We start from the raw sequence: 24,686 nt of genomic DNA on the forward strand, positions 1-24,686 counted from the left end.
CGGTGGGCGTAGAACCAAGCGACGTAGATAGAAGTCGGTGAAAAAGAGGGTATACGAAGCTGCTACTTCTCGAATTTCACATGCGAAGGGCGCAGGTCGCAGATGCGCAGGGATCAAGGCGCGTGTTCTACAGAAACCACCTCTACTTGAAGGTAAACGATGTTTATTGCGGGATTGATGATGAGTCGAGGCTGAATGTCGAAGACGGCCTCGCCACTTTTGCGGTCTTGGCAAGCTAGTCCTGTTTTGGCGGTTCACTTAACGCGTCTGTCCCGGTGCGTTTCTGAAGTCTGGAGACAGCGCGTCGCTTTGATCAAGAGCTTTAAAGAGCACAGAGAAGCGACACCGAACCTATAAGCCATCGGAGTGGCCTGCGCCACCTTTTCGTCCTGAGATCGCCTCCATCCCTTTCAGTTCACACGAGCTCTCTTCTGACACACACAAAATGGCGGAGGACGACGAGAACAGTAAGGCCGCATGATTCACAGCGCAGGTCTAGCTACTAACCAGCATTAAATGTCAAGTGAGCGACCAAGAGTTCAACAATGAAGACGCCGAGACCGAGCAGAAAATCATCAATGAAGAATACAAGACGTGGAAGAAGAACGCTCCTTTTCTCTATGATATGATCCTCAGTACGGCCCTGGATTGGCCTACCCTTACAACCCAGTGGTTCCCAGACGTCACGGCGTAAGAAACCTGCTCTCCTCGGCCATTGTGGTATTATGGCTAATGCGAACAGGGTACGCGACACCGACTACTCCAAACACCGTCTATTGATTGGCACACATACGGCTGAAGGCCAACCGAACTACCTAGAAGTGGCCAGCGTCCAACTGCCCAATCGCAAGAAACCAGATGTGAAAGACTACAATGAAGAGACAGGAGAAATCGGTGGATACGGTGGAGGATCAACAGGCAAAAATCAAATTGAAGTCAAGTTCAATATTGTCCAGAAGATTGATCACCCTGGCGAGGTCAACAAGGCACGATACCAGCCCGACAACCCGAACATTATCGCTACCATGTGCACGGACGGGCGAGTCATGATCTGGGACCGATCGAAGCTTCCTGGCCTGCCTTCAGGAAGACCTAATCCTACGATAGAGCTCAGTGGGCACACCAAGGAGGGCTACGGTCTCAGCTGGGATCCCTTCCACGCTGGTCAATTGGCGACGGCCAGCGAAGACTTTACAGTCCGACTTTGGGACATCACACAGGCCACTAAAACTAACAAGTTACTAAACGAGGCTCGTCGTTACACGCATCACTGGGGAATCGTAAATGATGTGCAATTCCATCCCCTCCTTCCAAATCTGGTGGGAACTGTCTCCGACGACCTCACCATGCAACTTTTGGATCTTAGACAAGGTGAAACTACCCGATCAGCTGCCAAGGGCGAGAATCAGCATCGGGATGCAATCAACGCCATTGCGTTCAACCTTTCAGTGGATACTGTGGTGGCCACTGGAAGTGCCGATAAGACCATTGCTCTATGGGATCTCCGAAATCTCAAGGACAAGCTGCACGTTCTCGAGGGGCACAAGGACAGTGTGACGACATTGGAATGGCATCCATTCGAAGAGTCGGTTCTGGCATCAAGCAGTTATGATCGAAGGATAATGTTTTGGGACTTGTCCAAGGTCGGCGAGGAACAGAATCCTGAAGACGGTGAAGACGGACCCCCCGAGCTTCTTTTCATGCACGGAGGACACACCAACCGGATCAGCGATTTCTCATGGAACAAAAACCTTCCCTGGGTGGTGTGCAGTGCAGCGGATGACAACTTGATCCAGGTGTGGAAGGTTGCGGAGGCTATTGTTGGTCCTGACGATGAAGATGTCCCAATGAATGAGCTGGAAGGGTGAACGAAATCAAGTATACTGATGACGAGAGTGTCGCGCTTAGGCTCTGCGGTCTGGAGTCAAAGCTGACAAGTGAAAAAATGGTGGTTTGGGTCGAACCTGGAGCATTTCTGGTGTACCAATACCATCATTTGCATTGAGCGTGGTTTCGTTGCGGGCGCCCGTGGCTTTGCATACTGGGAATGGTTGAAGCATCGGGACTATCGAGAGGGCAGAGCAAGGACCATGGGTGGACATTGCTAAGTCATTTCACAGGGAACCAGCACCATGAGACGCGATTCGGATGGCAAAAGCCACAGAAACGAATTGTTTAAATCGGATTCTAGCAGCGTGGTACTCATATTGAAAGATCCAGAATATCGCTCGTACTTCGTCTACAGGTGGTGTGGCTGCGCACAGCGGAATCAGCCGTGCAGGCACATAGGGGGCCCTGCCGAATACAGATAACGAGTCTCTAACAGTACCTACGCGCCTACATATTGTAGGTAGCGAGGCTAGGTACTAGGATGGGCTGAAAGGGCTGCTGCTGCTGAGCTTTAGTGGGCTCCTCAATTAAAACTGCGCCTCATTAGCCGTAGTGGGTGCCTGGAAAAATGCTTGTCTGCGATCATCCCCTTATTGGCTTTCCCGGTCCCAAGTTCAAGGGGCCTATCACACCTATAAGACTGTGCCACAGTTGATGCTAGGCTTGTCGTCATCGCCCATCGAGTCCCCGCAAGTGCCCGACAAGTGACCGCCCTTTCGGACCAGCCCATTGGTTCTCGTACCCCTCGGCCCTGTCGCATCGACATCTGCCATCATTCAATAATACAGCCGCTCATACGAGGTACTCCAACCCACTTGTACCTGGAGGTATGGACAGAGTCTGATCAGGCATCAACCATTCTCTTTTTCCCCCGGCTGTACAACCACACGTGGTATCTAAGACCCCTCTTCTAATGATAAAGAATGCTGCTGGCATGATTGCCCTTCGTCTGGAGTTTGATCACCTTTCGAGACATCTCTTCCGCCCCATTTCAGAGGACGCCGCGTCCCCTCTAAGAACCTGACTACCTCTTCCTCCTAATGCCTGTTCCCTCCCGTTAGGTATGGTCGGTATCCCAAGGAGCAAAGGCTGTCGCATATGCGTCAAGCGTCGAGTCAGGTGTGACTTGACACGCCCAATCTGCAATAACTGCGCCAGAGGCAACCGACCCTGCCCAGGATACGACTCCGATCTGAGGATTTACGATGAAGGCTCAAAACTCCGAAAGCGCTTTGGTCAAGGGGATGAATCAGAGTCGAGGACTGAGTCCGACAGCGTGTCGCCATCTACGAGCCATCAAAGTCAGTCAACAGAGTCTTCGCCCGAAGGTTCAACCGACCTAATCACCCGTTTCAATACGCCGGACCTGGAAGCACGTCACTATCGACCCAGCCAAGTGCTACCGGCTCGTAATACCTTTTTTAACATGCTAGAGAGCCAGATATATCCTGATTCCGATCTTTGGGGGGCGACAATGTCAACAGGCGGCTGGGGCGGTCCTCTCGGTGACGACTCAATCTACCTGGAGATCCCGTCAAAAATGACACTCAATAACCCCATCTACTCTCCCAACCTAGTACAAGAACAACTTCTCAACACCTTTTCTTCCTCGTTAGGGGGCCACGGTCCACTTTTGCTTCCTCGTCAGATGCGAAGCCACCAGAATTGGCTGGCCCAGTTACCTGCCCTTTTCGGCACAAAACTCCTCGATACGGCGGTTCGCGCAGTCTCCTTGGTTCATTTGAGTCGAACGCAACGGACGGATGTATTTGTGCAAGAATCAAGACAATACTACGGCAAAGCGTTGCGTCTTCTCAATCAGTCGCTCACTGATGATACCAAGGGGATGTCGACCGAGACGCTGTCTGCTACGATTCTACTTTCATTCTACGAGATGTTTGCTTCCGACTCGAATCAGTCCTGGGTGCGCCATGCTGGTGGCGCCGGGACATTGATGCGCATTCGTGGACCAGACCGTCACCTAGCAGGACTGGATCGGGATGTCTACCTTGCTTACCGCCATACCATCGTCATTGATGCCTTCATGAGAGGAGAAGCCTGTTTTCTAGCCGAGCCCCAATGGATAGAAATGGCCAAGAAGATTCATGAAGATCTACGAGCCACTGGTATTCCTGACGAGCGAATGGGGATTTTCGACCTCGCCGAGGAGTTCTACATGGAGCACATCTTTATTCCAAAGACTTTACGCGATTCTCGGAATTTAGGCGAGGCACGACGGAAGTTACCCCCCGACCAATATGCGGCCCATTTAGAGACGCTCCTCGCAAGGACGCGATTGCATAGAGCCAACCTCAAATCTATCAATCTAAGACTCCGAGCAGCCCTGAAGAAACAAGGCCTCGAAACCTTGTCAATGGAAACCATGGATCCCGTCTTTCCAAAACAGTACATCTTTGTCAATGTATTTGTTGCGTCAACCCACGTTGGCTATTGGACAATCATGGTCATCCTCAACCTCATTTTGAAGGACATCGAAAAAGATGTCGCGCCCGAGAAGCACGACCTGTACCTTATGGAGAATCGGGAAATTGCTCGAGAGATGTGTCGGACTGCGCCGTTCATGTTGACATCATCTTTTCTGGGACCGTTTTTTATCATCTTCGCTCTCAGACTGTGCTTGATGGTGTTCGAGCCTGGACTAGAACGAGATTGGGTAGTACAAAAACTCATCCAAATTGGTGATACCCATATGAGAATGGCCTCGGACATCCCACCATTTGACCCAAAGTCAACCTTTTATGACTAGAGCACAGTCCACCCCAAGTTCTCTTTAGTTCTGGGGATGGGGAGAAGCCAACATACCTGTCGACCGATGACGGATTCAGTCGAGCAAATTGAAGCCAGGACGGCAGCAGCACGGATCATCAGGGCATCTACCAAGGCACAATAGTGACTTCTCTATTGGCACATATCTCCAGAATATTCCATCCAAACACGACGCATTGAGACCTTTGCCACCACTCGTGTTCGATGTTAATCACGAGACTTGGCAACGGACGAAATTTTGGGCTGTATGACCCACCGTAATGCTCCGCTCCTTAGTAATGGGCAAACTGTGAGTTCTACCACTGGAAGAATGATTGGGGTGCGATCAAAACACAGGAGACGTGCTTTTGGTCATGGTGGTCCAGACAAATGCCGCATGTTGTGTATATAAAGCCATGCATTGCACGTCCTGGCTTTCACCTTTATCGCTACCCCGGAGTGTCCTTCAGCAACGTACTCACCAACCACAGCACCATCTACCAAGAACCCGAAGAGCATATCAACATATCGTCTATCAACATTCACAATGAGCACGCATCCCGCTGTGGTGACCGTTGGCCCAGGTCTGCCGCTGGAAGTGCATCAGATGCCCACTACAGCACCAACTACAAACGAAGTTCGAGTTCGATGTGAATGGACTGCCTCGACGCCCCTGGACTTACACCAGGCTGACGGCGGTCTTCTGGTCAAACATCCGCAGATATTAGGCGACGGTGTTGCTGGCACTGTCGTTGAAATTGGACCAGATGTCACCAGATTGAAGGCTGGGGACAAAGTCTTTGGCTTCACCTGGCGTACCCCAGCCGAGAAAGCACATCAGGAATATGTGGTTGCGCCAGAGTTCTTGCTCGGCAAGATTCCCCCCAATGTCACAATGCAACAGGCAGTGACAGTCCCCAACAACTTTGTGACTGCATGGCACACCTTCACAAAGGATTTCGGTTTCGAACTGCCCTGGCCGAAACCGGAGGGATATACGCCAAGGGAGAGGGATTCGTGGATATTGATTTGGGGCGGAAGTTCCAGTGTGGGACAGTACGCCTTACAAGTCTTGAAGTGGTATGGGTATAGCAACATCGTCACAACGGCTAGCCCAAAGCATCATGCGAAATTACGTGGCTATGGCGCGGCTGAGTGTTTCGACTATCGCGATCCAGGAATCGAGCAGAAACTTACCGCCTTCACGGATGCCCAGACTGGATCTAGTGGGTTCCATTTCATCCTCGACTGTATTGGCAGCCTCGACGGCAGTGTGGTGCCCATATCACGAATTGTGAGGCCACAGACCGGCGCAAAAGTCGCGATTCTGCTGCCGATTATTGTGAAAGACGCTGCTGAGGGAGTGCAACCGATATACGAGATGGATGTAGCCAAGGCGGCTCAGTGGCCGCAAGGAGTACAAGCGGTGGGCGTTCGAACGCACTACTACTTGGAGAACAAGTTCCTGGCGGAACATCTGCAAAGTGACATCATGCCTGATTGTCTCGCCAAAGGTATTATTGAAGCAAATGAGCAGGTTATTGTCGAAGGGGAAACAATGTTACAAAGGGCAGAAAAGGCGTTGAAAATGCTACGGGACAAGAAGGTCAGCGGTGCAAGATTGGTGTGGCGAGTCTCAGATGGAGTATGAGAAACTCGTTGACTTGCGTCGAGCGTGACCAAGTCGTTGTATCTGGTACGAAGATAGGGAAGAAAAAGAGCGAGTATGAAGTGTAACGATATAGGTACATAATGTATGGCAGTATATTTGTAGGCTCTGTGTGATAATTGGTCCGCAGCGCAGGCGAGACCAGTGGGGACCTCTACTCCATATTATTTCATGTCCAGATTCAAACAGTACAAACTGCACACCCAAACACCCCACTGCAGGTGTACCTAGGGACAACTTCGCAGCCGGAGAATTTCCCTTGATGCTATATCACTTCTTATCCTTGTCAAACCTTTAATGGCCAGCAACGCTGCGTGATCAATAATCACTCGGTTTCCTGTCTCCTCGCCCACTCCTCCTCTCCCACTTTCTCTCCTCGGTACCTCCGACCGCTGACCAGTTCAAGAACCGCAAGATGACACTCTGGGGGCAAGACACGGTCAGAGATGTCGCCGAATCGGTGGGCATCCTGAATCTGAACAAAGAAGTCAACCAGGCGCTGTGTCGCGATGTCGAATACCGCATCTCCCAAGTCCTACAAGAAGCGCTCAAGTTCATGAAACATGCCCGCCGAACCATCCTCTGGTCACAAGACATCTCACAGGCACTGCGCGTGCTGGACATTGAACCTCTTTATGGCTACGAGTCTACTCGGCCGTTGAAATATGGGGAGGCGTCATTGGGACCAGGACAACCGCTGTTCTACGTGGAGGATGAAGAGATGGATTTTGAGAAGCTCATCAACGCGCCTCTCCCCAAGGTGCCGAGAGAAGTCACATTCACAGGTGCGTGGGAAATGTTATGCCTGAGGAACTCGTGCGAGCATTTGCTGACCTGCGTTTAATGTAGCTCACTGGCTGGCTGTGGAGGGTGTTCAACCTTCAATACCTCAAAACCCGACCTCGACCGAAGCAAGGAATCTCGAATTAGTCCCCAAAGGACCGAATGCAAACCCTGCCCTGGCTGCGATGAGTGGTGCTGACAACACCACCACGACGAAACCTCAGGTCAAACACATCCTCTCCAAAGAATTACAGCTATACTTCGAGAAGGTCTGCGCGTCAGTGCTGGACGAAACACAACCGGAGTATCGCGCGGCAGGGTTGGCCAGCCTGAAAGAAGACCCCGGTCTACATCAGCTGGTGCCTTATTTTGTGCAATTTGTAGCGGAAAAGGTCACGCACAACTTGAAGGATCTATTCGTGCTCACGCAGATGATGATGCTCACGGATGCCTTGACCCGAAACGACAAACTCAATTTGACCCCTTACGTGCGTACCCTTTAACGAGATAGCAGATTGCGTGGATTGTAGGCTAACTGGATGACAGGTTGCCTCAATGATCCCCCCGGTACTGACCTGCTTGATTGGACGCACTTTGGGCACTGGCATTGGGGCACTTGATCATTACGACCTCCGCGATCTAGCTGGCTCCCTGTTGGGCCATCTCTGCAACAAATACTCCAAATACTCACATAACCTCAAACCTCGTCTAGCGCGATCCTGCCTGAAGACCTTCCTCGACCCCAAGAAGCCATATGGCAGCCACTACGGCGCCATCCTTGGATTAAAAGCCATTGGTGGAGCGGAAGTGGTTCGACAGCTGATACTACCCAATGTCAAAGCGTATGGGGAGCTATTAGAGGAGGATCTCCAGGAGTCAAGCATGAAGAAGGCCGAGGCAGAAAAGGTCGTCAGTGCGATCCTGAATGCCCTCGGGACACTGGTAGACGATGACATCCCCATGATGAATGGGCACTCAGCTGAAACTGCAGCCAACACACGGAGCCAGCTAATTGACAAGCTTGGAGAAGTTATTGGAGGCAGGATCGCGGATTCGGGGAACACGCGGTTCGCCAGAGCAGTGCTTGAGGGAGATGTCGCCGGGTTATGAGCAGTCAGCGGGCTGCCATGTGCAGGGGGCGCATTCTGAAGCATTTAATGTACCTTTAGACAGCAAGGCGTTGGAGGAAGTCATGGAGGTTTTGGAAAGGGAAAGAAAAGGCCACGCATGTTGTGATACCCGGACATTTGAATCAGCTGGCGTTTTGAAGCCAGAGGTCTGTTGGAGTGAGCCAGGAGGCACGCGTGCGCGTCCGAGTAACACTACTATAGTCCTCATGTGCACTTGAGCTGGCCAAACACAGGAGGATGACGTTGTCCGAGCTGGCCTACAAAGCATATCCTTACGTACGAGACACGCATATGTAATTGTACGAGGTACAAGTAGAGGGAAAGGAGTTGAATCCTTTCAACCATGAAGACGAGATTTGACCATCACCTATCACTCCACAAGCAACAGGGCTGGTTGCGTGCGTGTCCACTGTCATTTGACTGTCATTTGAGTGACTGCGCCCTCACCGCCGCCGCTTCTCTATGATGCCGATCATCTCCCTGCGCCCATCCTGCGCTTGTCCACAATCGTCGCTTTCTTACCTACTTCGTTCTTTTGCCCACAGACCACTAGAGGCTCGTCATTTTGTAGGGCTGACCGGCTCGCCGACCTCCTGATGAGACTTGTGCAACACTACCGAGATTTGACTTCCGTTCCTGGCAATCGCTCCACCTCGTCCAGACCTAAAAAATCAATCTACGTCAATTCATCCTTCGTGCCTTCAGCCTGTGGCCCCTGACAAAAAAACAAATGGCCTTGTCTGTGGCCCAGGACACTTTGGCCCCCTTCAGCTGGTGTTCTACGAGTCCACGACCTGTGTGCTGGGCTGATCCTGTTGACCAATAGTTGATCCGTCGTCGCCGTTTCATCCGCCGTCACCAGCGCGAACTTTGCAACATCTGCCTTGGCCGCAAGCCAAATCTCCCTGCCATGCTTCCTCGACCGCAGTAACTACTCGTCGTCAGACCATCTCGCTTGCTCTGCTTATGCCGCATTGGTCCTTACTTTGGCTGACGTTTCACAGCTACTTTGGCGAGACCGAATCCTTCCCAGCCGTTGTCCCGGGCCTCACTGGTTTGCGGCCTTTTGTCACAATCACAAAAGTCGTCTTGTTCGTCCTCCCACACCGCAGATCCGGTTTCCATTTTCCCTCTTTTGATCTTTGCGTGCAAGCAACACACTCGTTTTCTATCCCATCTCCTTGCTTTTCATGCCTGTGCCTCTCAAGTTTCCTTTGCAGCAATGAAGTTCCTTAGCCTGATGACCACGCTTGTGTGGTCTGCCCTACAATTTCACCAAGTCGTAGCCTTGTCCAACATCACATTTTACTCTGACAACAAGTGCTCTCAATTCAAGAGTGTGACGACAGGTCCAGACGATGGTACTTGTACACCTTTTCCGACAAACACGCAGGGCTTTCTTAGTTTCATGGTCACCAGTTTAGACCAGACATGTGCAGGTGAGTGCGGAGGAAGGGTTACCAAACATGTCTAAGGGGGATGCTGATATTTGCTAGTCACGGTATATGGCAGTGATGTCGCTTACTGCAGTTCAACGACTTTGTTCCTTGCTGCCTTCTCCGACTGCATGACCGCAACCAACGTCAGTCAATTCTCTGTCGACTGCCAAAGCATTTCCGTTGCAACATCTGCCGAGCCATCAGTGGTTCCCTCTGGAGCTCCTGACCCTTCTCCGGTGTCGACGTCTGATTCTTCCAACACCGACACAGGCCTTTCTGGGGGCGCCAAAGCTGGCATCGCCATTGCTGCGGCTGTGGGGGGCCTGTTACTTGTCGCCCTGATTGTCTTCTTGGTGGTCAGGGGCAACCGGCGGAAGCGACGAGATGGAGAGGCCGGCAGAGTTTTTGAAGCCGACAATTCAATGGCTGCACCTCCCTATTCAGCCGAAATGCCAACCGACGAGAAGAAAGTCCCAGTGGAAATGCCGTCAGCAGTGATGGCCGTCGAAGCTCCAGGTGATGCGCACTGGCCAGCCCCGCAAGAGATGCCGGGCGATTACACACATTCAGAGATGGATGGGTCAAGTCCCTCACAGCCAAAGGACGATATCAAAACCGTGCTATCGTCCGAGGCTAAGACCCTTGTGGGATCGGAGGCAAAGCTGGACATCAAGTCCAAGCCAGATTCACAGCCTTAACGAACTCGACTCGCCCGTTGTGAGAGAATGTCTCTGCAGAGAATCAACCATTTCAGCAAAATTTCCCAAATGCGTATTTGATCAACATCGAAAATGTGGAACGCCGTGTGAACAATGTGCCTTGGACATGGACCAAGCCAGGGTGAATCCATCAAGTGTGGAGAACACTAACCGCATTGTCGAACAGCGGAGTCCGATCCCTTTCCGCCTTACGACGTCTTTCAAGACTAAATGCTGACTCGACATCAATATCCCCTGTTATGACTACCGAGATCAAGGTGTCTATCAATAATGCATTGCAGATCCCGACTAAACATGTTCTTGTACATATGGGGAGTTCGTACGACTGGCTATGGACGGTGCCTTAATGGATTTGGACGATCAATAAAACCCGGGGGCCGGACTCAACAGCTTTCACCCACTACTCAAAGCGATACTCTGCATGTCGCCGTGCATCTTGGTGCCCGATAACACATGGTGGGGAGTTGCAGCGCGACAGTGGCTACTATCTTCGGCCCCTAACGAGTGCAGAATGAAGAGAGTCACGAGTCCAGTTGATATCTCGTACCCACCTTGAAGGACTACTTGTACGTCACGCCCCGTCTTTGCCACCGCGATACTTCTAGCCGTGTCTGTGTGCTATCTCCGTACACAGACAGTCTCTTCATGGTGACCGCCTTGAACAACATTTGGCCCAAGACTATGGAGGATGCCAGACCTCAGGCTCGTCACTCGAGGAGATACGCAAGACGATATTGCTAGGACAAGCTATACCTCGAGACTCCCTCCTTGGCCTACACGCTCAAAAGAGATGCTCCAAACACTACGCTGTACGACTATTTGGCGGACATTCAAAGGAGTTTGGGTCAATGTAATGTTGCACGCAGCCGGAACCGGGACCAGAACCAGAAATGTTTGTTATTGTTCTAGAGCAAGCGATTTGATTGATTGATTTGGATTTATTTGATTCGACTCTCCTATTCTTGAGTTTCCCTGACCATGTCCTCAACATGTTTACTCTTGATGTCGTTTCTCAACATCTCGATAAAAATAGTTTGCCATATGTACCTCGTACGTGTGTGTACCTACATAGGTATACACTCTGTACGAGGTATGGTGCACTCGGGATATGCAAATTCTATTATTTTTTTCACTCCTGTGCCATACGATACTCTACGATACTTCGCTCCACTATACCGGGTACTGTGCTGTGCTGTGCTGTGCTGTGCTGCTCATACGTATTTATTCTACCTCTACCTCTACATCTACATCTACGACCTCGTCATGTCCATCTTCCTATCTATCTACCTGGTGTACACGGTCTGTATTTAAGCTTGGATTTTAAAAATGAACGAGTGAGGAAAAGATGGGGACAGGATATCTCAATGCCAGCGGTTTATCTGTCTGTCTGTCTGTCTGTCTGTCTGTCCGTTTCTCTGTCTGCATTTCTATCATTGAGCTCCTTTACTTTTCATTTTCTCATCTCAATTTCCGTCCCTTTTTCTTCCCGTTTCACCCTGCCTGTCCTCTGTCTGTCGTCTCCTCTCCTCTGCCCATGTAAACCTCGGCGTGACTCTAACTGTCCGCGGTACTGAGGGCTGCGTAGCTGGGCGGTAAGTAGACGTGGGGGAATCTTTCGCGAGGTGTAAAGGATTCCCTAGTGTCAGCCCACTCTAATCAGCGTTGATATCACTGCCATCTCCAAAGTCCATGTGAAAAACCCCCCAGCACCTCAGTTCAGTCAGGTTGCTGCCATCCCTAGCAACAGTCCTCTCTCCTCTACCGGTTCTGCTCTTGCTCGCGCGCCCACCACTCGTGACAGCTCTTCAAAAGCTCCTCTTCGGCCTGCCTCAACCCCTTCTCCCGCGTGGACATTTCTTCTTTGACGATGGTAAACCTGCTCACGTGCCTGGGCTGTCCGAGATCCAAGAGAGGGTCGAAGCCTTCATCGTCGACGCCGAGAGCGGCAACACCACCAATCACGTCATCAACCTCATACTCGTCGTCCTTGATCTCAGCTATCCTCCGCGCGTATGTGCGCGGCGCATAGTCCTCCAGCGTGTCCGGGCGGACGTATCCGTACAGCATGAACTTGAGGTAGTGCTTGTCGAAGCGTATCCCGCGCCTGAATGCTTCTCGAATGATCAACTGATCTGGCCGTAAAAGCATCTCCGGCCGCCGACCAAGTTGATGGGCGCTCCGGAGACCCCAGTACTCCAGCCGTCCCTTGCCAATTCTGTGTGGCGGAATGCCAAAGATGCTCATCCCCAGCTCGTCCGGCAACGGTGTATATTTGCACTTGACCCACTCTCTCAACGCGTCGAACCGGGTTGTCCAGAGATCACGTTTCAGAACCCGTAGAATAGTGGTGAAACTACGCTGTGTCAGAAGTAGCTTTCTCATTCCGTCCCTCTTCTCGCCAGAAACAGGATCGTTGAGTCTCATGTCCAACTTCGTGAAGAAGCACGCCGAGAAGTACAGGTCCAAGTCCGTCATCATGTGCCGGTTATGGCAGTACCCGATGCGCCGAGCATTGTCGGGGATGTCAAGCATGAACCACAGTCTCTTAAGTGCCAACGCACATCTTGCTGGGAGAGGGATACCGTCTTCGGCAAAAACGGTCATGAGTTCATGTATGACCTTTTCGCGGTGCATAATCATCTTGAGCCATCGGAAAGAAGGTATCCGGCGAGGGATGCTGTGTGCTGCGAGACGGGCATTCGGGTGAGGGAGGCGCGCGGCAGGGTCCGAGCGGCAGAGATGTGCGAAGCTGCGGAACATAAATGTCCGGGCACTTTCGGGGGCTTTGGCGGTGGCTTGTGAGAGAATCACAGTGGTGAACCGCGTGTCAAGAATGGTATGGAAGTCCTTACTGATCGCGTACAGGTTAATCAAGTCCTTGACGGGCAGGTGTGCTGCCAGGGTGAAGCATAATTCTGGGTAGAGCAGGAAGCCCTGGAAGATGCTGAAATTCGGGTCACCCGTGCGCTGGTAGACATACGATGGAGGGGGAAGGATCGCTTCGGGTCTTTTGCGCTTGAGAGATATGCGAGCGAATTGTTGGGCGTGTTCAATTCGGTTAGGCGAAGTGTACATGTGTTCTGGGACGAGGGAGTCTGGATTCACGAGCTGTGGTGGTGTGGTTGGGGCAACATAGATGCCGTGATGAGCCGGGGGACGTGGCATCCGCGAAGGGAATTTTCGAAGCCGACGACCATATTCGTCCCGGTCCATGTCCACATAAGTACCCGTGACAGTTGCCGAGGGGTCTGTTGGCAGTGATTCCTTTCGTTGCCCGAGGGGACCAGTATCCGCATGAACGGTTTGCTGTGCGATTCGTGCTAGACCAGAACCCAGCGGGTGGCTTAGACCATCACTTCCAGCTTGTTGCACGGTTGGTGACGTGGGCACCATGTGCGACGTACGGAAGTTGAACGCGTACTGTCCGCCAGCTGGAACAACATGAGGGTTGGTAGGGACACCACCAAAAGTGTAGCTATTTCCCAGTGGACCTGGGGGCTGAGGTGTCAGGATTGGGTTTGAGCTTGGAGTAGCCCCTTGTTCATGTGCATTCGAGCTTTGTGAACCAGATGGGAGAAGAGCCTCGACGCCGTAGATGGCATTTCTGCGTTTGTTCCTGGAACTCGTTTGATCCACATCAAGTATGCCCGAGTCTGCCTGTTGAGTTCCATCTGGTGTGACATTCTCTTGGTCACTCTTACCAACATCCTCTTTATGTTGATCACCTTCGGAGTCAGAGCTCGTCTCCAAGTCTGTTTCAGCCTCACTGTCTGTAACATATGGTTGTGGAGGGTCGTCTTGTCCATCAACTTGATGTTGATCATTGGCCGCAGGGTCCGCCTGGACCACGGAGCCATTCAATGTGGACTTTGGAGTTTGGCTTTGACCCACCAGATCAGAGTTCACATCATCAGCCTGTCGGTGAGCTGGAGACGATGCTTGCGCGACAGAAGGAGTTGCAACGTTGGACAGCAATGGGAGGCGATTAGTATCAGGCTGAGGATTGTCGTCCGTATTGTTATCTGGCGAAGTCGCGTCGTTTGTCTGCGACTGCTTTCGGAACGGGTGTAAGATATTGCCAACTTTACTTTTTCCGTTACTGAAGAAGCGCGACTTCTTTTTCGGAGGTGGATTGTCATCCATATTGACACGCGACAGAGAATGCTAGGACATAAGGATCAAATAAAGCAGACAAAATCCAAAGCATTGGTCATGGACAGGTCAACACAGGTACCTGCGAGGTGGTAATGAATGAGCATGAATAGGAAAGAGAACAATATCAAGACTTGACTGTTTGTTTGTTTGTTTGTTATTGGAGGTCAGGCAGAACACATTCAATATATGCCCATGTTCACCTGCTTCGATTCACTTGCTGAGCCCGTGACCAACGCGGTTGTCGGCAGGGAGGGTCTTTGACGTTTACGAGGACGGCCTCCTCGAAGTGAATGTGAGATCTCCCACATTGATCTGAGTTTGTATCTCATAGTGTAGCTGGTCAGGTGAGATTATCTCTCTAGTTCTAGAATGACGAGAAGAGCATGTTGCTTGCGTAAAGTAATTAGAATTGAGAGGTTGTGGAGGTGTAGTGAAGGGCTGACTGATATTGCACGAATGCGCAAACGTAGCAGCATACGGTCAAGTATTCAATTCAACCCGCATATCTGAGATCTCGTGTATTTCCTTGTCCGCTGCGATCAAACTGCGATCAACGATCAACGATCCACCGGTGCCACTGTTTCTTGTTTCGCTCGCTTCAACATTCCTTCAATTCCATCTGCTCAATCACCATCGTCCCGTCGTTCTCGACTATCGTCAGTGGCGGGCACAAGCGGGTATCGATCTACCACCACCTTTGAGATCTCGCTTCGGTCTAGTTCATTATTTTCCCCATCCACCCAATCACTGTTTTTCGGTGCTGGCGTTCTGAACGGCCAAAAACTTGGAACAGATGGCCTAGATCAAGTTGCCAGAGGTGTAGTAACGAAGATGGTGCTCTCTGGCGCCACAATGATCCGATATTGGTTCCCACAATCGCCGCCAACCTGCGGGTTACTTCTACTTGGTGTTTGCTGCTGTGGCTGAAAAATAGACATCAGTAGTAGCTCCTCAGACTATGGTTACCTTGACATGGAGCTCCCCAGAGAGGCCTTCTGCCTTGCCTATGCTGACCACTCGAGTTCCTAGTTGTAGACACCTGATATGTCCTTGAGTCCAAGAGACAGTGTGGCCGAGACCGAGCACCATATTGGACACCTTCTTGACAGTGCCATCCACGTGAAAGACAGGGCAAAGGCAAAGACAAAAGAACTGCTTTCTCCTGCTCAGACTAATGCATCTTCTGGTGAACAAGAGGACATTTTTTCCGATGCAGCTTTCGACCCTGCGAGAGTGCTTCAGCACACATCTCCAAAAGAGAAGAAGTCGACAACTGAAGCACTCCACGATGGTTTCAAGAGCGTCAAATATCTGAGCACACACCCACGACGGGTGATGCGTAGCAAAGCTACTCACATTGCCGCCGGGAAACTTGGAAAACGCCATCCGACTCTGACTGTCGACCAAGATCAGGAACTTCTAGATGCCCACGACGCTCTGGCTCGCGCAGTCTCGAGTGAGCCGTCGGATGCTGACACCAGTGCAGTCACCTCCGAGCTGGATGAAGCCCATCATCGCGTACACAAGATTGAACATCAAAGAGAAAGCTTGCAGACAGCCTGGATACTTGGGCGACACGTTTCCCGTGTTAAGGTTGTTCGTCCGATATCTCGTCCCGAACGGTCTCAATTTAGAAATGGGGAAAGGTTTGAGTGGGAGAGATATCTCGGCTACATGATTCTCTATTACACCCGCAACTTCACGACCGGTTACATCGACGACTTTGATTCCCCACCATTTGATCTTGAAGACCTCGCGCGCATCATTGAACGGATTGCCATCACATCAGCGCCCTGGCAGTCTTTTCTTGTCGACGTCCGACATATCTACATGTGGAAATCACCCGCTCGGACAGCGAAATGGCTGGCTGTCTATTGTGTTCTGTGGTACACCCAACATATTGTGGGCTACCTCTACTTTTACATCATCTACTCCACCTTGCGCAACAGGTTCCGCCCGCGCTCTGTACAGGCGGTTCGAGAGAGTGTGAGCAGAGCCTTTGACCGGGAAGCGCGCGTACAAGCATGGGGCGAACTTATCCAGAGACATGGACAGCATGACTGGCTGGAACCCTTGTTGGACGAGGTTGGCCCGACTATTCAGCTACAGCTCGGTGACCTGGCGAACTTTCTCGAGATCCTGTTGAACTTCCACCGATGGGAACGGCCGAACATGACGCTGGCGACACTCTTCTTTTTCGCTTGCTGTCTTCTTATCACGTTGTGTGCAGACATGGCGTTCTGCGTCAAGCTCGTGTGGTTCATAGTTGGCGGCGCATTCTTTCTCACATACCCCGTCGCCGCCAACTTTCCCAAATACAGGTTGTTATTGTCACATTTCCGATGGGTGTTTTGGGACATTCCCACACACGCGGAACTGGCGGTGCTGAGACTGCAAGAAAAGGCGGCAGAGAAGGACGAGGCTGATTTGACAGAGTTTGAATTGAGAGATACCGATTCTGGCGATGAAGGGATAGATGATGAGGACGACGACGACGACCAGAGCGAGTCTCCTCCACTGCAGAGACTGGGCGAAAGAGGCTATACATTCCGAATCTATGACAACGTCAAAGGATGCACGCGCCTGATAGTCTGCAGGACAGGTCTCGCGCTCTATTCCAAAGATGGAAAAGAAGACCGAAACTGGCCGTTTCGCGCTCTCTCCGAGATGCGCAAGCTCGACAGCATCGACATCCACTCAGACTCAACGCTCAAGAATCTCAAACACCTGCACTCGCGCTCCGCCAAGGCACTGCAACTCTCTTTCCTCGACAACGACGACGCCGACACGGGTCTCACGATCCTCTTAAACCCTGTGGATCGAGACCGCGTCTTCAACCTGGTCCTCGCGTGGAGCGGGCTGAGGTGGCAGTGTTTGCAGATGGAGAGACATAACAGCGCAGCTAGCCGGAGGAGTAACCTAGACAGGGCCATCAAGAGGGCGTTTCATTAAGTTTTTATCCCACACTACGATGACTTCAACAGAGCATAGAGTAAAAGAGGCCAGCGTAGAGAATGTGTTAGTTTTCGCAGTAACATCTTCTATGTACGTCGTCGATAGCCCACTTCGACCATAGACCGGTCCTCTATGACCGTCATGCTATAGCCACGGCACGCCCTTGCAGCCTGGTACACATCACCAAGTCCCTACCGAGACGGCCATCTTCAAGCTCATATTCCATGTTATTTCTTGCCCGCCTCGTCACCATTTTAATGTCGGTAGGCACCAACCCAGCGTCGCCACCAGGCCACGAAATCCACCGTCGAGACATCGATCCCCAACTTCTGCAACTCACCCGTGTCGAGGTGGCAGTCATACGGCCTCAGCGTGCCATCCGGGCCCGGCTTCCCTCCGTCCTTGTCAGGCACGATCCCGTCCATGGGGAGACCCATGATCTCGGCGAATTTCTGGGTGATTTCGTATTTTGTCATGCGGTCCTCGCTGGAGAACTGCAGGATGCGCGGGAGCTCGTCCGGGTGTTGTGCATTTGTGTAGAGTCTGGCGATGTCGAGACACACCCGGGCCACGTCCTCGACGTTTGTGGGATAGCGGATCGCCCAGTCATCCATCTTTATTTTTTCATTCTGCGACTTCCACAGACTGTCCATCAGGATGTTGACCGCTGACTCTTTGTTGTTTTCTCTGGGAGAGGTCGGGCCGTACAGCACGGGGACTCTCAAGACGACGGTGTTTGGGAATTGGAGGACCGCCGTCTCCCCGTCGAGTTTGGTCTGGCCGTACACGTTGGTGGGTTTCGGCGTGTCGGTGGGTTTATAGGGCGCTTGACCCTGCACGCCGGGGAAGACGTAGTCCGTGGAGATGTAGATGAGGAAGGCATCGTGTTTAGCAGCGCAAGAGGCGAGGAGTTCGGTCGCTGTGACGTTCAGTCTGCGTGCTGCTTCTGGGTTCTGGGTGCACGAGTCTGGTTGCCTGTCCGCGGCGCCTGTAGCATGTCAGCTATAAATAACTTTGGCAGGCAGCATTTCTGGCAGAGAGGGAGAGAGGAGAGGAGGCGGCTTCTACAGTGGACGATGACTTGAGGTCTGAGAGCTTTGTGTTAGTGGTTGTTGCTGTAAGCTTTAAAACGCGCGATCTGTAACGAGGCACTCTCATACTTGACCTCGTGGAACAATTTGGTGACGGTATCTGCATCTTGGATGTCCACTTTGCGGACTGCCCCCGATGCGCGGTTAAAGCCTGTCCCGGTTGCGTTCCATCCAGCATCGGAAAAGACCTTGAGCACTTGACGGCCCAGGAATCCAGACGCACCCGTGACGAGCGCGGCTGGCATTTTGGAAGTGGGCGCGGGTAATGAGTGATGCTGAAAGTCCAAGGGTGTAGGTTGAGGGGAGTTGGAGCTTCATACTTTTCGGCGTAGAGGCACAACCAAGGACGTGCTTATCATCCTCCAAGCCGCAGTTAGTCAGGCATGCGACAGCCTCTTGTTCTCGACGTTGATGAGGACAGGACCAAAGTGTCCCAAACAATTCATGCTACTGATAACACGGTATTTATGCAAAGCGTCCCGTTTTTCAAATCTCATTTAGCTCAGCCACATCGCAGCTGTTGCCTTTACCTGTTCACTACCAGTTTCCAGTCTCCTTGCTCCAGCTTCGGCCGTATGGTCCACTCTCGTGTATTCATCCTCTTCTCCATATCTTCGCTCAAGGCGCTGAGATGATGAAAAGGTAAAGTGTTTTGGTTCCAAATATTCCCAAGCGACCCGAAGGCCGAATGGAGTGGTCAAGTAGGTAGTTTTCAACTAGCAAAAAACACAGCTTCGGTTTCTGTACAACATAGACATTAGCATTGAACTCTTGACGATATGAACAAAGACTTAGGTTGAACTTTGTTGGTGGGAGACATACAAAACCTCATGAGCTGCGTACTGCCCTTGCACTTGGATGGGAAAAAAAAAGAAAAGACGGCGTCGAAGACGCAGGGATGAGGAACTCATACTTATACCCAGGGTGAAAGATTATTCCTTGGCGTTTTCTCCCCGCCAAGCAATGGCACTCAAGGCGCCAAGTTGCTAGTATTAGGCAGCCGTACTAGCGCGTAGTAGGTGGTCGTGGCCCCGCACTTAAACTGCCAAGAAATCGACAACTATGTGAGCCATCTGCCTGCCTCGCTGGGCACCTGCGTCAACAATCATGTCGTGAACTCTGATACACTTATGATTGAATGTCGGAGTCGAAGCTGCCGCGAATTTGTTGTATGAAATGGCATTCGGCTTCCAGTACTCGGTAAGCCGGGTCGATCGCCATCGTCCTCACAGAACGATTTCAAGCAAAGCCCGGAACACTCAAAATACTAAGGCCGTGATCCTGACCTCTCTTTTTACTTTCTGAATTATCAGAGGCACGCTCGCTGCTGGCCCAAGATGGACAAATACACTCGCTCATCAGCCTCCTCTTCAAGGTCTTCTGGCTCATCGAGGCAGGCACCTGGCCGTGAGACACGGGCCAATCGCTCGCAAAGTCATGCAACCAAGAAGACGCCGGCTCACGAACCCGAGATCATTGTGCTATCTGACTCGGACGAGGAGTCACCGAGTGATCAAAATCCCATTGGAAGCCCTCGAGTTTTAAGGCAAAGATTGACGGGGAACAGTACCACCGAAAAGCCGTTGGATACAGCGCAGGAGATGATGACAGAACAGCCACCGCCATCGCTTTCCCCACTGGCACCGACACCAATGCCACCGGCACCTCTCCCGAAGTCCCAAACTCTTGCAAAACCATCGACGACAAAGTCGTCACACACTTCCTCATCAAAGCCACTCGGGACGGGGCGGCGGCATCTACAGACAGTCTCAAAGCCACACCCTCTGTCTGTAATGTCAACACCGCCTTCACCACCTACAGGGTCCACACCACATCCCCCAAGAAATCTCCTATCAAAACGATCGAGGCATCCGCCGCTGCCTTCGACTTCTAAGCGGCCAGCCAATTTATCACCATCAAACTCACCGAAAAAAAAACCCTCAGCAGTACACTCAAACCCAGTTAGCCCGGAGCAAGCGCGGGCACCTCCAGCAGATTTGCCAGGGGCAGGTTCCTCGGAACCTCCACTACCCACGGTTCTTCCCAGCACTCAAATTTCCGCTCCTGCGCGGCTTCGCGAAGAAAGCGAAGAGCCAGCAGCAGTAAGGCCACCTGATGGACTATCAGATCCTCAGACCATGCCGTCTACTTCTCTGAGGAAGAGCTTCGTTCCATCTGGAGGCTCAATGCCTGCCAGTGAGCAACTTTCCGAACTCAGGAAGACTGATCTGTCAACAGTTCGCCAAACTCCTGAATCGAGAACCATCAGTCACAAAAAATCACCATCATCATCCAGATTCGCCGTCTCCTCTCCTTCGAGAGAAGACAGACATGAGTCGCATCTTGTTACGCGAAATAAGCAAAAGGACGGCACTCCTAGTGACAACGCAAGGCCACTTCGACATCGCACTGAAAGGCCGAGTCGTGGAGAGGACCAGTCCTCGTCTAAGAGCGTGTCTGGTGATTCAGATGAGGAGAAAGGGACAGGCACAAGCAGCCCGGAATTAATACAAGGACAGTCACTAAGGCTTGCATTTCGTCCAGCGGAATCACGAGATGCACACAGCGAACAGGACAAGCCAACTGGTCAGCAGTCCCAACAGGACATCGTGATGGAAACGGGGGAAGACAATATTGACAAGGCTTCGTCCCGCATGAGCAAGGACGACCGGTACTCGGACACCGGAAGTATCTCGTCTGAGTCTTCGATACGCTCGGCAGGAGGAAGGACAATCCGTCCCCACGTGAAGATTTTCAAATCGCTGATGGAAAGCTCCTATCAGAAGTTGCGCTCCTCGCAGCAGGCAACCATCCAAGCCGCTCTGCGGCAGATCAGTATCGACGTAATGAAACATCCCGGTCCCAAGCTTGACCCTAATCGTCCAGATCCTTTCGCGGCGCTTACTGCGGAGAGGCGGAGAGCTCAGAAAGACCGGCGACCATCTGCAAAGGGCGATCCTTCGGACCCTTTCGCGGCGCCTACTAAGGAAAAGCGGAGAGCTGGGAAAGACCGGCAACCATCTGCAGAGGAGGACGGCGAACTGCTAAGGCCTCCTCGGAAGCCCCTTGGCGGCGGGGCGCCGATGTTGCCAAAATTCCGGTCCGTTGGCAGGGTGAACGCGAGCTTTCTTGCACCAAACTATCGGACGGCCCATCACAGAGCCTACGACATGGAAGACGAGGCCGAAGATCCAGACGCCAGCAAAAAATACGAAGAGTTTGAAGAACGACACAAGATCGACTTTCCGGGCATGGCGAAACAGCGTGAGTGTCAAGAACTAGTCTGGCTTTGGCGGCCCTGGATCGAAGATATCTTCAGCATGCTTGAAATACAGAGGAGTGATATTCTTTACTTCTACGTACAAGACCACTTTGAACCCGACAGACAGATCGAGCTCGATTGGCCGGAGGCTTCCCGCCAGGCATGGACAAAAGAGCAAAAGCGTCGGTGTAAGATGTGCGGCCTAGCTGATCCTGAGAGCCGGCAGAGAGATTTAGTTGAGCAATTCGAGCGTCTGCCACGACCCGACGATCGAAGGCTTGTTTTTGCAGGCCTGCTGGCCTACGCCTTCCATGAGCAGGCTGGGTCAAGTTTGTGGCATATTTCCTTTGGCGAGATAATACAGCCCCGGTATCCGGATTCCATCACAGCCTCAACGCAAACTTCCGACCTCTGCTTGATCTGTTTTCGCCATAATTGCCCAGATCATGGCGCTTATGTGGAGCCCGCAAATGAGGAATCCCCAGACGACGAATCCCAAGATGACGAGCCTCCAGGTGAGGAAGCTCTGGATGAGGAAGCCTCGAACGAAAATGAAGATATGGAAACACCCAGAGCATTCATCAATGATCCGGAAACCGATCGCAACATACGCAAGTTTGTGTCACGGCCGAGTACTAAGCCCAGCGTCGAAGGCGACACCCATCTATGCGGAATCTTCTGCGTGGACCCGTCGACGGGCTTGCGACAGCTACTAGGGCGACGACCCGAAGGGTATGTCGGTGGCGCCAAACGGATGCCAGAAAGCTACGTGAGGCCCGTGTTGGCGGATGACGAGTTTTGCTGTTCGTCGTGCTTTTGGGATGTCAACAACCGGCGTGATATCACGGTATCAGAGGTAACATTTCAGCCATTCTTGTCGCAGTCCCAAAAAGCCATGGTCGAAAGTCTTATGCGGTTCTATCTCCACAATCAACGAGGCCCCTGCCTGATCTCAAGAATTATCAAGGACGTGAGCTGCATGATGGTCTTCAATCATATACTTTTCTCCATCTTCCGAGTGAAGCATTCTATTGATCCATCCCTCTCCGATGCCGAGATCAGTCCTGCTCAGCCAGAGGCAAGCGCGGTAGCACCCAACCAAAAGAGAAAGAAGAACAAGAAGAATCGGGTGCCAATAATCGATGTATCGAACAGCGCAGAATTACATACGCGTGAACCGTTTGTTCCTTGTTACCACAAAGGACCGTGCCAGGACAACCCGGCATGCTCATGTGCGAAAGCCAAGGTACACTGCGAATGGTTTTGTGGGTGTGACATCGAATGCAAACGGCGTTTTCGAGGGTGCAACTGCAAAGCTAGTGTGAAGAAGACCTGCTTCCAGGACGCCCGGTGCGAATGCTGGAAGTTGAATCGTGAATGCGATCCCCATCTCTGCCTCAAATGTGGCGTGCTTGACGTTCTGGATTCTTACAACAAGTACCGGGTCGACAATCGCCAGGGTCGTTGCAGAAATAACCGGATCCAACTGGGCCTGCCTGCGAAGACAACCAAGGCGCCTAGCCAGGTTCAGGGCTACGGGCTTTACAGCGTAACCAGCATTCCAAGGAGCGAATTTATCGGCGAATATGTTGGTGAGGTGGTCAGTAGACAGGAGGCCGACAGAAGAGGCTCGCTCTACCATCTTCAAAATCAAGAATACCTCTTCAATCTCAACGCGTCTCAGGAGATTGATGCGTCAGTTGTCGGCAACAAGATGAGATTTATGAACAACTCGCAAAAAGACGAGTTCATCAATGTGGAACCCAAAAGTCTACTGTGCAGTGGGCAGGTCCGGATCGGATTGTTTGCAAGACGTAATATCCGGCCGGGAGAAGAGCTGCTGTGGAAATACGGCTACAGTGATGAACATGTCAAGAATTTCTGGGAGCCAGGAGACAAGCCTTCTAACGAAAGAGCTCTGATTCCTCTTTCTCATGAACGTCTAGGACGAACCACAGGAACCAATCTGCTTGCAGGAGAGGGCAGCGACGTTGCCCAAGAGCAGCGCAGCCAGTCTCCGGTGGTCGCGCCAGGGCAAAAACGCAAGAGGGAGGTTTCCGAGAGCACTGAGTCAAGTCCGAGCAACGATGACGAAGAAGAGGCGAACAGCTCAGGGGGGGAGACGGTGCGAGCTCTTGCAAATATCGAAATCGACGATTCGGAGGATGAAGATTATGAGGGCGAAGACGATGCATCTGGAGAGGATGACCTGGACGAAGAAATAGATAACGGTGGTCGACAGAAAAGAAGAGTAAACGTCAAAAAGCACAGCAGAGGGACTAAGGGCAGACGACGATGAAGACAGCAGAAGAACGAATCCAACGGGAAAACAATGCGCTAGGACAAGAAACGATGGCAGAGATCCAACACGAAACCAGAATAATCGGGGAAGCATGTCACGCTTCCAGGTGAAGGAGAATATCAACCGTCGCGCATTCTGTTTGCGACGGCGGAGAAGCCCCAGGAAAGGAAGAGGCGAGCAGTCCGCCGTCCCTGCTCTGTATGTACCGAGTACGAGGTATACCTTATCTATTCAAGCTCATTGACCATGTGTGGGTCTCTGATGTGCCTCGTGGAGATCGGCCAGGAACAAAGGAAGCTTGCGGCGAATGAAAGGAACCGATGTTCACTTGCTGGACGGATCAGCACTTATTGCACCTGCAGGGTTTTCGTGACGGGCAATTGATCGCGGTGCTAGCTAAAGCACCTCGTAGGTAGAGGTTAGTTTTCACCAGGACAGACTTAGCCGGAACAGTGGCGGTGCTACAGTACATACCAACCCGTAACTTTAGCGGCCAATATTAGCCTGTTGGGCAGGTTATTGCTG

General features: G+C 51.9%; 10 protein-coding genes across 10 annotated transcripts; 8 read left to right on the forward strand and 2 right to left on the reverse strand.

The window, feature by feature from the left end:
- Positions 1-445: 445 nt before the first annotated feature.
- Positions 446-1,868, forward strand: AYO21_03218 (histone acetyltransferase type B subunit 2; the record flags this gene model as incomplete). Its single annotated transcript, XM_022653192.1, has 3 exons — positions 446-467; positions 525-690; positions 743-1,868. 3 exons carry the CDS (start codon positions 446-448, stop codon positions 1,866-1,868), a joined length of 1,314 nt encoding a protein of 437 aa, XP_022514585.1.
- Positions 1,869-3,364: 1,496 nt separating this feature from the next.
- AYO21_03219 (hypothetical protein) lies at positions 3,365-4,657 on the forward strand (the record flags this gene model as incomplete). The annotated part of the gene is made up of 1 exon (XM_022653193.1): positions 3,365-4,657. The coding sequence occupies one exon, from the start codon at positions 3,365-3,367 to the stop codon at positions 4,655-4,657; it is 1,293 nt and encodes a 430-aa protein (XP_022514586.1).
- A 546-nt stretch (positions 4,658-5,203) lies between these two features.
- Positions 5,204-6,307, forward strand: AYO21_03220 (hypothetical protein; the record flags this gene model as incomplete). The annotated part of the gene is made up of 1 exon (XM_022653194.1): positions 5,204-6,307. One exon carries the CDS (start codon positions 5,204-5,206, stop codon positions 6,305-6,307), a length of 1,104 nt encoding a protein of 367 aa, XP_022514587.1.
- A 433-nt stretch (positions 6,308-6,740) lies between these two features.
- Positions 6,741-8,218, forward strand: AYO21_03221 (hypothetical protein; the record flags this gene model as incomplete). The annotated part of the gene is made up of 3 exons (XM_022653195.1): positions 6,741-7,110; positions 7,175-7,596; positions 7,655-8,218. The coding sequence occupies 3 exons, from the start codon at positions 6,741-6,743 to the stop codon at positions 8,216-8,218; spliced, it is 1,356 nt and encodes a 451-aa protein (XP_022514588.1).
- A 1,242-nt stretch (positions 8,219-9,460) lies between these two features.
- Positions 9,461-10,375, forward strand: AYO21_03222 (hypothetical protein; the record flags this gene model as incomplete). Its single annotated transcript, XM_022653196.1, has 2 exons — positions 9,461-9,677; positions 9,735-10,375. 2 exons carry the CDS (start codon positions 9,461-9,463, stop codon positions 10,373-10,375), a joined length of 858 nt encoding a protein of 285 aa, XP_022514589.1.
- Positions 10,376-12,154: 1,779 nt separating this feature from the next.
- AYO21_03223 (hypothetical protein) lies at positions 12,155-14,539 on the reverse strand (the record flags this gene model as incomplete). Its single annotated transcript, XM_022653197.1, has 1 exon — positions 12,155-14,539. One exon carries the CDS (start codon positions 14,537-14,539, stop codon positions 12,155-12,157), a length of 2,385 nt encoding a protein of 794 aa, XP_022514590.1.
- A 1,056-nt stretch (positions 14,540-15,595) lies between these two features.
- AYO21_03224 (hypothetical protein) lies at positions 15,596-17,503 on the forward strand (the record flags this gene model as incomplete). The annotated part of the gene is made up of 1 exon (XM_022653198.1): positions 15,596-17,503. One exon carries the CDS (start codon positions 15,596-15,598, stop codon positions 17,501-17,503), a length of 1,908 nt encoding a protein of 635 aa, XP_022514591.1.
- A 257-nt stretch (positions 17,504-17,760) lies between these two features.
- Positions 17,761-18,842, reverse strand: AYO21_03225 (hypothetical protein; the record flags this gene model as incomplete). Its single annotated transcript, XM_022653199.1, has 3 exons — positions 17,761-18,494; positions 18,575-18,594; positions 18,667-18,842. The coding sequence occupies 3 exons, from the start codon at positions 18,840-18,842 to the stop codon at positions 17,761-17,763; spliced, it is 930 nt and encodes a 309-aa protein (XP_022514592.1).
- A 1,092-nt stretch (positions 18,843-19,934) lies between these two features.
- AYO21_03226 (hypothetical protein) lies at positions 19,935-20,491 on the forward strand (the record flags this gene model as incomplete). Its single annotated transcript, XM_022653200.1, has 2 exons — positions 19,935-20,075; positions 20,165-20,491. 2 exons carry the CDS (start codon positions 19,935-19,937, stop codon positions 20,489-20,491), a joined length of 468 nt encoding a protein of 155 aa, XP_022514593.1.
- Positions 20,492-20,735: 244 nt separating this feature from the next.
- AYO21_03227 (hypothetical protein) lies at positions 20,736-24,158 on the forward strand (the record flags this gene model as incomplete). The annotated part of the gene is made up of 1 exon (XM_022653201.1): positions 20,736-24,158. One exon carries the CDS (start codon positions 20,736-20,738, stop codon positions 24,156-24,158), a length of 3,423 nt encoding a protein of 1,140 aa, XP_022514594.1.
- Positions 24,159-24,686: the final 528 nt, after the last annotated feature.

This window comes from Fonsecaea monophora (genome assembly GCF_001642475.1).
Source record: "Fonsecaea monophora strain CBS 269.37 chromosome Unknown Scaff15, whole genome shotgun sequence".
Classification (NCBI taxonomy): domain Eukaryota; kingdom Fungi; phylum Ascomycota; class Eurotiomycetes; order Chaetothyriales; family Herpotrichiellaceae; genus Fonsecaea; species Fonsecaea monophora.